A 16966-nucleotide genomic window follows, 5' to 3' on the forward strand; every position below is an offset into this window, starting at 1 on the left:
AAAACTGTAAATTTGAGGAAGAAAAGAAATTCTCATGTGAACCTAACAGAAGGAGCTCTAACCTCAGAGTTCAGAGACGTTGCCGTCTCATTTTAGCTCATCCAGGTGGTGGCCTCTCTGAGAACTATCCAGACCTAGTAGGTGCAGCCTCATATTTATTTTGGTCATTATAGTTGCATTTTTTAAAACTAAACTGTAGAATTCTTTTTTCATTTCAGAACATTATGTTTAGGATTTTTTGAGTTCTTTGTTTAAACTGTTTTAACACAGTTTATAAGGGATAGTGTTCACATATCTGTCTTATCTAAAAATTAGAAAAGATAGTTAACTACTACTATTAATTGAAGGTGGATTTAGAGATTTTATCATGTCACCTCTAACTATCTGTGTCACAAATGTTGGTTTGTATATGTTTTTTATAAAGGCACTAGACTTAGAAATGCCAAAGTGATTATTTTTTTTAATTTTCAGAAACAATTTAGTTTTCATGGTACGAAGTGTTTCTACATTGAAACACTTTCAGATTAATGGACTTAAGATAAATTGTTGCTATTTTCTGTAAGTTGTAATGAGAGATGGCTTCAGCTATGTATCAGAGACTAGATCTCATTCCCTATTTCTTTATCTCATTTATTTGTTCATTCATTCATTCAACACACATTTACTGAGCACTAAAAATGTTCCAGACACTGTGCTGGACCTTGGAGATGGAATAGGCAGATGGAATAACTGAAACAAGGGGCTGAAGGTGTGCAAGAATATGGTATATGCTCCAAACTAAAAAATTCAGAATGGCTGGGATATATCATTTAGAAATAAGGCGCTTAGTTGAGAGTATAAATTATGAGTTTAGAAATATAATCAAATTATGAAGGTCCATGAGCGCCTTGTACAAGATTTGGGGGTTTGTCTGAAGAGAGTAATGTAATCAGATCTAGTCTTAGAGTTACTGGCTGCAGTGTGGAGAATGGATTACATGGGAGCGAGGCCAGAGGCAGGGAGGCCATGGGAGAAGCTGTTATAGGTGAGGGAAAATGGTGCTGTGGACTGGGATGTTGGTAGTTGCGATGGAAAGAAGCAGATATTTAAGAGAAACTTGAAGTAGACTTAGTTAAGACATTCCTGAAATAATGATCTAACAACATTCTTTGTAATCTAATTAAGTTCTGTTCCTTCTCAAAGATGCTAGATGTGGCTAGAAATCAACTCTAAATGATGTCATTAAATATTTCTAATGAAATAACCATTCAAAGCTGTCATTTCATTAGAAGCTATTGATACTGGTCAGAAATAGGCACTGACAACCAGGCTTATTAATTATAATTGTAGCATTTGAACCATTTACTCGGCACTTTTTATCTTCTAGTCATAGTGCTAAGTGTTGTACATGGTTTATCTTATGTAACACTCACAGCAGCATTACAGGTAGATATTATTGTTGTCTCCATTTTCCAGGTGGAAAGTGGGACTTAGAGATGTAACACAGCTTATAAATGGTAGACCCGTTTTTAACATGTAGTGACTTGTTAGTTACTGGTACAGCTGGGATTTGAACCCAGATCTCTCCTGCACTATTACTCCTAAGAATTCTGTTTTTATTAGGGTTAAGTTCTAATATGCTGCACAACTTCTTATTAGCCCAGTCTTGCATATAATCACATTTCTGCATAAATAAGATAAGCTGCAGTTGAGTGTAAACACAGCAAAAAGTATTGACTACTTGAATTTTTTTCTTTCCAATCAGGGTAAAGCAAGTGTGAAGGGAAGTGGATGGTGAGGCATTTAAAGGAAGCAGTCAAATCTATATTTTTTTCTAATTATGTATATTTCAAGCCAATACTTTCTTTGAAAAAGAATGTTTTAAGTGTTTCTTTACCATGTTAGGCCAGTAAATATGGAGAAAGTAAGATTAGATCTTTTGTGTCATCGTAGGTGACAAAGCCTCAAAAAATTCATAACTGAATGCAGTGGTAGAAGCATTTGATAGGAGAGGCTACATGACTTTAACCAGGACCACTCCAGAGAACCAAAATTAGAACTGAGTTCCAGACCCTCCAGCTCTAGGCTGTATATTAAGTGACTATAAGAGCAGTTAGGCTGTTTGGGGAAGCACTGGCGACTCTTAATAACTTTTTTATGTGTGGCAGTGGCTTCCCTAGCAAAAGTAGCTGGCTTTGCTTTAAGAGAAAGCAGTTAAAAAAAAGAAAAAAGTAATGCAAGTGAACAAATAGTGTCCCTTTGAATAAGAAGAATACTTTTCTACTTACAAAATAACGTAATGAAAATATTTTTGTTTCTACAACTTTGTTTTAACACTTTGGATAGCATCAGCTTCTGAGAGATAACCGAGCTGAAAGAGGACACAAGAAAAACTGTTCTGTGAAAACAGCCAGCAGGTAAGCAATTCAAAATCACTTTTTATTCTGATCATTAAATCATGTGATTTTTTTTTTCCATACTAATATGAATGTGGTGAGTTATGGTTGGGGTGCCTTTGGCTCTAAAGTACCAGCTTAAAATGTTTTATGTATTGTTTATTAGAATCTATTTCAGGATTACTAGTAATGAATAGAAAGGTGCCATTCTATTTGTATTTTTTAAAGCTGATGAAAAATCAAGAATGCATTTTTAGAAGAAAAGAAAATCTCTGCCACCCATAACTAATGAATTTTAGATCAAGATTTAGAGTAATTATTTTATTTTTTAATTATAAAAAATAGAATTAATCTTCTCCCCAAAACTTAAATGGCACTTAGGCTTTATGAGAAAGTGACATGTATATTTATTTGTTATAATATATAAATAAGTATATAGAAAATACACTCTTTTTTAAAAGTTCTTCTAGGGTCCTTACTCATTTTATATTGCTGAGTCGATGTAATATTTTTTTATTTAATAAAAAAAAATTGCCTCGGTTTATTGTTTTAGAGAGCATATTTCCAAATTTTGCATGTGGTGTTTCTGAAACTTCATTTTTACTTAGGTGAAAATAGCTATCAGAATATTGATCAGAACTACTGCGCTGAGATTTACACTTAATTTTTAACAAGACGATCGACCTTGGCAGCCATCTTTGTATCTCCTGGCTTCCCATAGTTAGTGTGCTAGCCACTGCATTTAACACTCCCAAGCAAGCAAGGTAGCTTCCAAGTACCATGTGGTACAGACTAACCCCAGCTAAGAACTCACTAGGTATCTGCAAAAGCTAACATAAGTCCTATCTAGCATGTCTAATGTAAACAATCAAAAATTGTCAGGCTTCCCTGGTGGTGCAGTGGTTAAGAATCCGCCTGCCAATGCAGGGGACGTGGGTTTGACCCCTGGTCTGGGAAGATCCCACATGCCATGGAGCAACTAAACCTGTGCACCACAACCACTGAGCCTGTACTCTGGAGCCTGCGAGCCACAACTACTGAAGCCCACACACCTAGAGCCTGTGCTCCACCACAAGAGAAGCCACTGCAGTGAGAAGCCTAAGCACCACAATGAAAAGTAGCCCCCACTCACTGCAGCTAGAGAAAGCCCGTGCACAGCAATGAAGACCCAACACAGCCGATAAATAAATACTTTTTTTTAATTGTCAAACATAATAAGTTGACCGTCAGTGATAGTCAACATAATACTAATATAGTTACCCCTAAGAATGTCAGATTCTAAAATTATAAAGTATGGATTATATAAATTTTATACAGGTTATAAATAACTATGGATGACATGTTTATAGAAATAAAATGAGCAGGAAACAGATCGCTATTAGAATTGTTCAAGCAGAATTGAATCAAAAGCATACAGTTGTTCAGAATGAGAAGTGTGATTGTGAAATGGAGATACAGCTGAAGAAGTAGGCCAGAATATGGCATAAAAATACAAGGACATGGAAAAATGGAGTGGTTAAGAGACACAGAAAAGATCTGAGATATATTTAATCAGAGGCTTTGATGGAGAGTATACAAAAGCTGAAAAAGACATGATGTTGAAGAGATGTTGGTTAAGAATTCCTGAAATGGGTGAAAGCTATAAATCTATAGATACAGATACAGAAAGCACAATGAATACCAATTAGAATAAATAGGAAGAAATCCATACCTTGTAGTACACTGTAGTACACCAAAAACAAAGAGAAGATCTGAAAAGAATCCAGAGATAAAGGATGAATTACTACAAAGAAATTACAGCTGTACATCATCAGATTTCTGAGTACCAACAATGAAATCAGAAAACAGTGGACAAGTCTTCAGAGTACTGGGTGAAAATACATTGTCAGCATAGAACTATGTACCTAGAAAAACATCTTGCATGTATGAAGATGAAGTCAAAACAGTTTAAGATTTTCAAAAACTGAGAAAGTTTACTACTGACAGGCATTTGCTAGAAGACTTTTTAAAGGATGTATTTCAAGAAAAAGATCACCCCAGGAAAGTCTAAGATGAAAAAATGAATACTAAACCAATAAACTGTTAAAGATTTCAGTAAATTTAAATGACCATTGCTTACATAAGTTGATAGTAATAATGTGTAATTCATAGGACTTTTCAAAAGGTACTCTAAGGTAGTAGAAAAATCACAGCATGTTAAATTGGCAGTGTTGATGATTATAGTTAAAGTCCAATCTAAGGTCTTTGAATTGTTTGGGATGTTTACTTCATTGGTCAGTTAAGAGATTGATACTTGATAAGACTATATTAAGTATTCATGGTAAAATATCAAAAATAACTACTAAATCAAAAGAAATAGAGTGTGTAAATTCCAAGCCAGTCGGCAGGGGTGGGAATGAATGGAATAAAGTATTACCCCAAAAAATCCATTTGAAAAGTCAATAAAGGGGGAAGAAAAGCATAGAGGAAATGGACACAGAGAAAACAAAAGTTAGATAATTGAATCAAATCCATGTATCAATAATTACAATAAATGTTTATGGATTAAATTTGTCAGTTCAAAGCAAAACTAAGTAGATTTGGTTTTTCTTTTAAAATCCAACTATATGTTCTTTATAAGAGACACACCTGAAATAATGACAAAGAAAGGTGGAAAAGTAAAGGATGGAACAGCATATATCAGATATACTATAGAAGAAAGCTCTCATACCAGACAAACTGACATAAGAACAAAAGCCTTAATAAGCTTAAGAAACTCATTATTTAATGATAAGATTCAACTTACCAAAAAAAGTTAATAATTTTATAATTGTGTACATTCATTAAAATAGCCTCAGAAAAATATGTAGAGCAAATAGTAATAGCAATGAATGGAGAAACTCACTAACCCATTATCATGGTGCCCCCACTTCAGTATTGCATTCATATTATTAATAGTTTAAGCCATCAGAAAATTTGCATAGCAGAAATTTAACAAACTTAATGATATTACATAAACCCTTTCGCCCAAACTATTAGCGAAAACATTCTTCTGTGTAATATTTACAAAAATTGACCCCCACCAGGCCAAAGCTACTATCAACAAACCTTAAAATATGTATCATAAAGACCATATTCTTTAACTTGAATGTGATTAAGAGAAATCATTTACAAAAAGATAACTTTTTTAAAGTTTGGAGTTAAAAATACATTTTAAAATAACTCCTGTCTGAAAAGTCATAGTGATAATATCTCAACTTGTGGGTTGCAGTTAGATGGTAATTAAGGAAACTTTGCTACCTGAAAGGTTTTTATATTAGAAATTTGGTCCCAGCTCCTATTGCAGTCAAGATTCTGCACTATCAGGTTACTGATTCTAAACTATAAGATGACTACTTCTCTCTTATAAAATCAAGCCAGGAGGAATTTAGAAAGAGAAAATAAGCAGAAAACTACAAGAAGTCCCCAGTATTAAGGGAAAGGGGGTGCCCTTTTGAACTTGTGCTTGTGAGATGGGGGCACGCCTTGTGTGCTTTGACCTGAAGCAAGAGGCATTTCAGCCTGGGTAAGGGAGAACGAGATGTGAAGAGAACCTTTGGAGTTCTTTCTGTACTAGTTTATCATTGGCCATGGCCTTGGGACAAATAACATCTGCTCCTTACAGAAAGACTTGGATCTCTGGTCCAAATGTTTTTAGGGATAAAGTCAGGGGAGCTCACAGTGCTGTGTTTGTGAGGAGCTGGGAAAGCTTGATGGGACTAGATGACAAATTATCTGGTCTTCACTCTGCCCCCTACAACCCACAGAGCTGGAGGACTACAGTTCTCTTTTTCCTGAGAGTGAATGAAAGGAGTGTTTTTCTGACAGGGGTTATTTTGTGGAGAGGGGTGTGATAATGTGGTTTTCTGGTGCCCAGGCCTCTGTACTCTGTCAGGTTCATTCACCTGCAGTTGCTGAACTGCTTTGGGCTGACACAGAAAACTGGCCTTTCCCCATAGCATTGCCTGGTAGAATCAGATAATAAGACATTTAAGGAAAACAACCTTTTCAAATATATATATCCACATGTATATATAGGATCCACATAGCCTTTTCAAATATATATATATAGGGACCTATTTACCAATGCTGCTAACTATAGTGCAGTTTGGCAGTTTTCTGGGTGTCCAGTTTATGGCATTTCTCCTTTTTTTTGCCACACCTACTTTAATGTTCATCTAGGCTCCTTAAATCAATGATGGGTGCAGGAGAATCATCTCTTTTCCACCTCTTAGACTCTTTTTATCTCTCAATGTACCAAGGAGGTAACAACCTGAAGGTCTCCTTTAAACACACAACCCACTTTAATAATTTCAGTCAATTCTCTCAGGAAGTTCTCATCAATAACGGACTTTGTTTTCAAGGTTTCCTATACTTCCACTTCCTGAAAGGGCAGCGTTCCTTTGGATTTCCTAAATTGCTTCTCATTCTGCAAACATCTCCTCCCAAGCTTTGTTCACCATCAGCAGTGCTAGTCATCACACACCATTCCGTCATATCCAGATAGTTATTCGTGAAATACTAATGCATTGTGTTTGTTCATATGCTTATTGTAAACATAATTAACATTCTCATTCTTTAATGATATGGTACTTCATGGTTCCTATAATCAAATTTTTGATTGATTAAACAAGGTTAAAAAAAGGTAAAAAAGAGAGGTTATAAAAGGGTAAAAAAAGATAGGTATAATGTAAACTAAACAGACACTGGTTGTTGACAGATATACTTTGATCTAATTGATTCTAGTAATTCTGGTCTTATACATCTTTTTTTTAGTTTGTTGCTTCATTTTTTATTCCCTGTGGGGAGCCCTTATCACAGAGTAGGTGTGTCAGATATTGAGTGGTGTGAACATTTCTCATGACACCATCCTCATATCCATTTGTTGTGTTCTCCCAAGATTTTATGTTGCAGTGCTTCAAGCTACGTGTTTCCTGTCTTACATTCCTGTGTTGTTTATATTGTATTGATTATTCCCATCTGAAACTTCTGTTTGATTAGTCTGCAGGGTTTTATTTTCCAATCGTTCTTCCATTTCTTCAGTATCCTCTGTCCATTTTCCTACTACGAAGTTTCATGTTAGTTTTACTGTGTCTTATCTCTCCCCTAATGTGAAATGCATGTCTAGAGTTTGTTCATGCCATTCTCTCATTTTTACGTACATTTAAACATTTGAAAACATAAATAAAACTCAGGGAAACACAAAGCTCTTTCAATATATAAATGCAGGAAAGCATATACAAGTCTTATTTTTAAAAACCACTATGTATTACCTATCACTGTCAATATTTAATAATTAATGGGCATGGTTTTTGGATGATTGTTGCATGCAATAGATTACTAGCCAAAGTGGAACACACACACACACACAGAGAGACACACACACACACACACACACTCACTCACTCACTCAGCTAAACATTGAGACAATGCACCTAAATGTTTTATAGAAATTCTAGTGACATCTAGAGTTATTCTTTAGCCTGTATCTTTCTCTTAAATTACAGACTTGATATTCAGTCCCTTTTTTAAAAATTTCAGTATTCACATGTTATACTTCTCAAAATTAGAAAGATCTTTTTCTCTCCCTTCACCTCATTTAAATTACAATTAAATAATTTCACATTGTTTCTCATATCATAACCTTTGCTTAGTACCAGTAAGTTCAATATAACCTTCCAAATTGAAAGTCAGTAAAACATATATGAAGCAGTGCCTGACACTAAGTGATGTACTGTTCTTGAAAAGATCTTGCTTTTTAAATACATTTTTATGTTAGCGATTAGTCTTTATCATTCTAAGAATCCATACAAAAAGACAAGTAGTACATCGTGGCAGGGCCTTTCCTTCCAGATCTGGCTTTCTTTTTTTTTTAATTTGCCCTGCTTACTTACGTGATTTTTGCCATTTACATTTACTCTTGTGAAGCACCAAGGCTAAATTATCTAGTAGTCTGCTGTGTAATTTGAAATCAAGTAAAAACATTTTATTGCCAATATTATTAAATTTGACTTCATATTTTAAAATATCTTTTAGGAACATGTATTTGTTAATTCACTTTTACTTAGTTCTTAGAAACGTTACATTTTTCATCTACTTAGGGTCAAATGATTTGAAAATCCCTGGATGCTGTGTGCTCTAATTTCTTATGTTATCAATTAATAAATAATGAGGAGGAATAAATAAACTCTTTTTTTTTTTCTTTGCTCTCACCTTCTTGTGTGATTAGTAGTAAAAAGAGTCTTCTAAAATGAAGAAAAAAGGGCAATGGATTTAATCAGAGAATCAAAAATCGCATCACATTCTCACACACACACACACATACACACACACACACACATTCATGTCAACCTTCTTCCCTCAGGTTAGAAAGAACATTCCTATTTACATTAATACAGAGCATATTATTTGTTTTCACATGATGATACGAGTCACTGCATTTTGTTGCAGATGTGTGTAACAAATAGAATTACAGCTGTTCTTTATTTGATCTTCTAAAGATCCAAAGATGTTCAAGGATTCAGTTTGCTCAGTCTTCCCCATAGTGTCATCTGTTATTTGGGAAGGAGACCTAATTTGCAACAGATACAAAACTATTTGTCATTTTGCAGGTTTGCCAAAAATAAATGAAACTATTAATTACTACATTTTTGAGCAGCTGTTAATAAATTGGGATAAGATAACTGTTCATTAGAGTACTGGTTAATGACATGGACTGTATTTGGTTAGTGCTGCTTTTCACAGAAATGTATCAACAAAATTAAGTGTATCAGCAAAAGTAAGTGATGCTTTATTTTAATTATTTAAAATGAGAATTACCTGTTATGTAAGTAAAGATTTAATTTAAAACAAATTCTTTTGTCATATTAAAACTAATGATTCAACGCCATATTTTAAAGCAAGTTATATCACTCAATATTTTATATTCTGTGTACTTTATATTTATATTCCAAAGTAATGGCTTGAAACTGCCTTTAAATACTGATTTTAAAAATAAAATTTTCTAGTTCTTTATCCTTTTTCTCTTTCCAAACCTAAAATTAGCATTAAATTTTATTGTTCTAAAAATGTTTACTCAATGCTCCAGATAGAAATGTATCTTTTAGATTATTTTAATTCATTCATTGGTATGTGTGAATGAACAATTAGGAAGTATTCACATATTCCCTTTAATTAGAACGTATGCATTCCGTATTTATTTAATTGGAATACAATTGCAGATGTGTTCTAATTTTTTAAAAATTTGAATAGCTTCTAGGTATAGACATATTTAGAGTAGAATAATAGGAAACATCCCACATATGCAACATAAATGTTTTCTAAGGAATTTAATTAATCTGTTTTACTCTATATGATCAAATTATTGTATTTAAAAAAGGTGCTATTCTCAGATAGTCAATTCTGCCTCCTGTCCTTTTAGCATCCTGAAATTCTAAGCTTGCTTGCCAAAATTTTAAACTAATGATTATAGAGTTATTTTAAATTGTGATTACACTAAATAAAATTATCAGCCAATTAGAATTTGAGAGATTCCTTTTCAGTTTAATGTGAATAACCAACACAGAAAATAACAAGGGGGGGATTTGCCATTTGAAATATGTATATGTCCAGTGTGCAGTAAATAAGAAAAAAAAATCAAGTACTCCTTGGTGAAACATTCAATACTGTTTCCCCTTTTTCTTGAAATCTGATAGATGAACTAGATATTTTCAAATGACTAAAAGTATGCACAGCCTCTCACCTCGGGAACAGCAGTTGGATTTGGTCCTGGTCACTAATAATGAAGAATAGTTAGCATATGAAAGCTGTTCCAGTGACCTGTAGCTAAAATAAATTTGTCGTCTGAAATCCACTTCCGTATGGACCGGTGTCTGTTTCACAGTTGGCACTCTCCAAATTGGTCCTGTGATTAAATGGGCATGGACACCGAACTAACCTTTAACTCCCCGAGATGGTTCCTCTAGGAAATGGTGATGGCACACCTGCAAGGCCGCATCACAACAGCTTGTATTGCTACTACTGCCAGCGTTAGTATTTCATTACAGGGACATTCGGGGATCTGTTCATGCAATATATATGTGTGCCAGAATACTTCCCAAAACAACAAGCATCTCTAACTTATTAGTAAAAGAACTGATATAAAAATTAGTATTTTGAATCAGCAATACAATAAACCAGGGCACTACTTTGATAAGTTGTACTTTCCAGTCCCCCGAATAAACCTAGTAAATCCATCCACCCACTTTCAATTTAAAATACTATTTTAGGTGTATAGAACAGAAATTACATCAACTCGTGAATTTTGACGTATGTAACTCATCATAATATAACAGGAATCATCTGCAATCTAAAAAATTTAATGCATATATAAGTAGAAAGTTTAAAATGTTTCACTTAATTTATAAACATATTCAAATATTAAGCTATTAACTATCACTTGTTTTAGCTGACTTTAATTACCTTTCACTTCTAAGCCAAATTAAAAATAAATTCAAATATCACAAAATAATGTCTCATAGAGTTAGAACTATGTATTTAAAAGAATCCGTTTCTTTATAATCATTATTCTTCCTTGCCCTTTCTCTTTAGAAATATTTTTCATCACTTCGTAGTGATTTGTTTGTATACTAAGATATTGTTAGGAATTTACCTTTTGTTTATTTCATATACTTCTGATCAATTCCAACTCATGCCCAACTATATTACACTAAATTAACATAATTCAACAGATGTTGATATTTAAATGTTTTCTGGCATTCAAATCTTGGACAGCTGTCTTCGAGCTTGGGGAAAAGGCAAACATTTAGAGTTAAATGCTGAACATATGCTTAAATTACTAATTAGAAAGATGGAATAAAAACTATGCATTATCCTTTCTAAGGACAATAAACCTCAGATAGGGATTTCTATAATCTTTTTATATCAAGGTATAGTCCAGGGGTGTATACAGACTAGATGACATAGACTTCGTGGATAGCTTCATTTAATTTCAGATTTGATCACTTGAAAATTATGGAGAGTTTCACTAAGATGTGAAAAACATAACGACATACTGGCAGTCTTAAGGGTTGAAAAGATGCCTTTTCACTTGCGATGTCAGGATGGTAAAAGCAGTTTTTAACAATATTTAATTATGGAAAATGTCATTATAAGCAGAAAGAGAAAAATATAAACAGTGTATCTGTCAACTGGTTTAGGTAATTACATGTGGCTAACCTTGTTTCATCTGTACCTTATTTTGACTGAAATATATCAGTATGTTTCTCTAAAAAATGTCTCTTTAAAGAATATTCACAGTACTATTATCACATCTATTTAAGAAAAACAATAATTCCTTAATATTTATGAGTATATATGTATATGTGTGTTTAATTACAACTGATGAAATTAAACATCAGATGTCTCCAATTATTTCATAATCTTTTGTCTTATACATTGTTTGAATTGGGATCCAGATAAGATCTATCTATTAAAATTGGTTGATATATATGTATCTCAAGTTCCCGTTGATTTATAAGGCCCCTTCCCCCTTTGTTTTTTCCTTGAAATTTTTTGTTTGAAGAAGTCAGACCTGACTTGAAGAAGAAATCAGGTTGTTTGTCCTATAAAGTTCCCTACATCTGAGGAGTGTTGCTGATTTTATGCACATGGTGTCATTTAACCTATTCCTCTGTCCCTTGAGTTTTCTGCAGTGGTGATTTCGAGCTAGAGAATTGATTCGATTCAGTTGTTTTGTTTTGGTGAAACTGTTCCAGAGGTGGTGGCCCAGACTTCTCTCCCTTCCACATCTCTTTCTATGATTTATTAGCCATAGAGATCGTTGCCCAAATTCATTCACTAAGGGTCAGGGAGTGGTGACATGTTAATTCTGTCCTCTCACTTTGGTTCGCTAATTGGATTACTTCTGTTTCAAACTTAGCCCCTTCAAATACTTGATTACGCTGAATGTAGGAAAAGCAAGATGAATACTTGCTTCTTTTCCTTTAGTTATCAGTTTTCAAAATTAATTGTTTCCTTACACGTTCCGGAGGTGACCAGTGAAATTTTATTCTATTTCTTTAACTCATTGATTTAAATACATTTCATGTGTTTCAGTCTGTTTGTTATCATCCTAATTGATGTTAAAGTTGGCCAATCTTTGGGCAATGGGAGATTATTTAAATGGGTTCCTGAGTCTGTTTCCTTGCTTATGAGACTTCGCTTTCTTCTTTGCTTTCTGGTATGTTTATATTTTCAAGGCTATCTTGGACCTTTTCTGGCGTAGACCAAGAATCAGCCATTTCTTTAAGAAGTGCTGATTCATTTCCTGGGAAATATTTTAGAAAGCACAGTATGCATATTAGGGACATCATTATTTCGAGGCCTTTTTAGTGAAATTACTTAGAATTTTTTTTAACAAATTGGCTCATACTGATAATTCCAGTTCATATTCAAGACTTCATTGTTTTTTGTATTTTCCATCATTGATTTTAATCTCTCCTTTTTCAACATTACAAATATCACCTCTGGTGACACCATAATAATTGCTCATTTTATCGGTCCCACCGTAAAACACACAATAGTTTCAGAATCACCATACCATCATAACCACCAATAAAATAATTACTGAAAATATTTTCTTCTGTTCTTTTTGTATTTAGTATGTATTTCACTAGGGATGTGCAGTCAAATTACTGTGTTTTAAAGTCACTTGAAATAGTTTATAAGTATACATATTTCAATCTATGGTTAGGTTCATTAGTTTCATTTTAATTTTAAAAACTTATTTAATCTTTTTATAATAATTAAAAATAGTTACAGGTTCTGCAATCAAATCTCCTCAAGAAATTATTTTCAAAGAAGTCTAACTTCTAGTCAGTCCCCACCACCTATTCATTCCCCCTAATATAGGTAGCTATGCTTTGCTTTGTTTTATTCATGGTTTATCCTTCCATTGGCTTTTTTATCCTATTTTTAAGATAAGCAGACGTATCTTTCCCTCCCTACTTTTCCATTTCCTATTCTCTAACTCTCACTCTAGTATACCATTTGAATTTTAGGAAAGCTTTTTTTTTTTGTAATAATTGCCTTTATTTTAATACTTTTATATAACAGCCTTCGTCCCCTTCCCTTTTTGCGGGTGGGGGGCTATTTGCAGTTGGTCCTCTACTCTGAGCAGTATTGAAGTAAGCTAGGACCCTCTTTGCCCTTCTCATCCCTCTCCCACACATTCGTTTTGAAGTGAATTATTTCTCTGCTAACACCTATAGGGCAGTCAGCAAATTTATTCTATTTTTCCTATATAGTTTTCATTTCTCTCCATTTTTGGGTAGCTGTACTATATATATTGTCTGAAGCATATAGCCATTCAATGCTATACTGTCTCCTTAGTTTCAGTTCTAATTTTAGTTTTAATTCAGTTCATTTAGTTTTAATTCTATAAATAAATGTCTTTAATGATCCCTATCATATCTGAAGTTAGTGTGTCTCTATTCTTTCTGTTGTCTGAGGTTTATTCTCTGGTGACTACTCTGGAAGTTCTCATGGGAACAGTATTCCCTGAGTCCCTGCATATTACTAATGGTTTGTCCATACCCTGTATATTTAAAGGTCACTTTGGACAGATATACAATCCATGGCTCACATTTTCTTTCCTTAACTGTTTCAAATATGTTACTCCATTGTCTATATGAAATGTTGTTTTCAGTGTGTGATACAGTCTGATTTTTCTCTCATATAAGTGACTTGGTTTTGCCCAGATGCTCAATGTATGTTTTTCTTTTCTTTAAAATGCAAGAGTTTGACTAGACTATGTTCTGATTTTGGTCATTCTGTGTGTTTTTCACAAGGATGAAGTAGGCTGTTTCAGTGGGTAGTTTTATTACTTTTAAAATAAATTTCAAGATTTTCTCCAATTATAATTTTTCATATTTATTTGATTATTGCTTTGGTTTTATTGTGTCAAAAATGTCTATTATACATGTATTGGATCTCCTTTGCCTATCTCCTGTAGCTATCCATTTCTCTCAAATCTTTATTTTTAACGTTTTTATCCTTTGAATTTTCCATTTTTTATTATGTTCTTATTTTCTACTTCTCTTTTTTTTTTTAAAGCTCTTTATTGGAATATAATTGCTTTACACTGCTGTGCCAGTTTTTGAGGTACACCAGAGTGAATCATCTGTATTTATACATATATCCCCATATCTCCTCCCTCTCGCAACTCGCTCCCACCCTCCCTATTCTGGCTTTCCGTCATCACCTGTCATCGAGTTTATCTCCCTGTGTTATGCAGCAACTTCCCACTAGCTATCTATTTTACATTTGGTAGTGTATATATGTCAGTGCTACTCTTTCGCTTCTTCCCAGCTTCCCCTGTGCCCCCCCCCACACCCCCCATGTCCTCAGGTCCATTCTCTACACCTGCGTCTTTATTCTTGCTCTGTTACTGGGTTCATCAGTACCATATTTTTAGATTCCATATATATGAATTAGTATACGGTATTTGTTTTTCTCTTTCTGGCTTACTTCACTCTGTATGACAGACTCTGGGTCTATCCACCTCATTACAAATAACTCAATTTCATTCTTTTTTATGGCGAGTAATATTCCATTGCGTATATGTGCCACATCTTTATCCATTCATCTGTTGATGGGCATTTAGGTTGCTTCCATGTCCTGGCTATTGTACATAGTGCTGCATTGAACATTATGGAACCTGCTTCTTTTTGGATTATGGTTTTCTCTGGGTATATGCCCAGTATCTACTTCTTCATCATTTTTATTTACTCTTGTTTTCTAGTTCAGTTTCATTTCTGAAGTGATTTTTTTTTTCCTTTTATTTCTATTGTTTTATGAATGCTCTCATGTCTCTGGCTAGTTATTGTTGTCCAAGGGTTTTGGATTATCCTACGTGATATTATGTGGATGCAAAACCAACTGTGTCACTGTCACCATATTCTCAGAATACTCTAGTTATGACTTACAGAATTACAGGAATCCAGCACTTCTACATAACATGCCTATTTTTAAGTGACAAAATAAGTGATTAGAGTGATAAGTGATCAGGTGTATATTTGTCTGCTGACACATTGAGCATGTCATGGTTTTCTAGTCTTTTAGTATGTTATTGCTTAAGTTTCTTTAAAATTATGATGTTCAGGGACTTCCCTGGTGGTCCAGTGGGTAAGACTCCACGCTTCCAATGCAGGGGGCCCAGGTTTGATCCCTGGTCAGGGAACTAGATCCCACATACCTGCTGCAACTAAGAGTTCACATGCCGCAACTAAGAAGCCCGCATGCTGCAACTAAGTCCGAATGCCACAACCAAAAGATCCCACATGCTGCAACCAAGATGCAGCACAGCCAAAATAAGTAAGGAGTAAATAAATGAATATTTTTTTTTAAAAATGATGTTCATGAACAACTTCCACACACCTTTAAGAACTTTTTATGCCAAGTGGATAAAAGGCACTGGGCCAGGTGATGTGTGTGAAACTAGGAGTTGATATCCTGGTCAGGAGACCCTGGGCACGATCCTTTACTCCTTTCAGTCTCTCAATCCTGTCCCCTTCATTCATTCTCCACAGCCCAGCCAGAATGGCATTTGGAAATCCCGTACCTATTTGAATGTTCTTAAACATTCTTAAAGACTTTCCATTGCCCTTAAGATCAAGTCCTAAACATGGTTTGAAAGGCCTTTCTTGGTCTCACCCATCTTACTATTCCAACACCATCTCCAATTACTCTTTACCTTGAACACTATATACCAGTTCATATAATAGTTCATATAATAGGTAGTAGCATAAAGTTTGTTAAGTGTTAATGATGTATAGTAGTACCTCAATATCCGCAGGGGATTGGTTCCAAGACCTTCCCCCCAGTGAATACCAAAATCTGCAAATACTCAAGTCCCCTATATAAAATGGTATAATATTTGTATATAACCTACACACCTCCTCCCTTATACTTTAAATCATCTGTAGATTACTTATAATACCCAATACAATGTAAATGCTATGTAAATAGTTGTAAATACAATGTAAATGCTATATAAATAGTTGCTGGCACACAGAAGATTCAAGTTTTGCTTTTGGGAACTTTCTAGAATTTTTTTTCCAAATATTTTTGATCCAAGGTTGGTTGAATTCACAGATGCAGAACTTGTGGATACTGAGGGGAAACTGTTTTTTAGTTTAACTCATTTAATTTCCAAAATTACCCTATAAGGTAGAGATTCTGATTATCCTCCTTTTACATGTGAGGAAACAGAGAGAGGAGTTAAATAATTTTCCCAGGTCAAAAGGTAGATAATTTATATATCTGTGTCCTTTTTCTTTTCCAAGTCTTAGCTCTAAGACATATAAAAGTTAACTTGACCATTTTCTAAAATCTAGTATCATGTTTGTAAGGAAAACCATTAACTCTTCTAAAATAGTAATTTTAAGCATTATTTAGATTACTTATACATTATTTATCAAAAAAAAGTGACATTTTGACTAATCACAGCTAATATGATTTTTGTTTGATCATTTGGCATTTGTTTTCTGAAAATTAAAACCTGTAGGGGCTTCCATGGTTTTCCAAAGAAATTC

The 16966-nt window shown here is 34.0% G+C and overlaps 1 protein-coding gene across 7 annotated transcripts in view; it reads left to right on the forward strand.

Annotated features, from left to right (window-relative positions):
• The window catches only part of GPATCH2 (G-patch domain containing 2), a 171825-nt gene that overhangs the window by 126967 nt on the left and 27892 nt on the right, over positions 1–16966 (forward strand). For all 7 annotated transcript variants that reach the window (XR_009052660.1, XR_009052658.1, XR_009052659.1 and 4 more), the window contains one exon: positions 2326–2396. Coding sequence is in view for 3 of the 7 variants with exons in the window: in XM_057727559.1 (XP_057583542.1) it covers positions 2326–2396 (71 nt within the window). In the remaining 4 variants the exon portion in view is untranslated. The remainder of the gene's footprint in view (positions 1–2325; positions 2397–16966) is intronic.

The sequence above is a fragment of the Hippopotamus amphibius genome, chromosome 3 (assembly GCF_030028045.1).
Source record: "Hippopotamus amphibius kiboko isolate mHipAmp2 chromosome 3, mHipAmp2.hap2, whole genome shotgun sequence".
NCBI lineage: Eukaryota > Metazoa > Chordata > Mammalia > Artiodactyla > Hippopotamidae > Hippopotamus > Hippopotamus amphibius.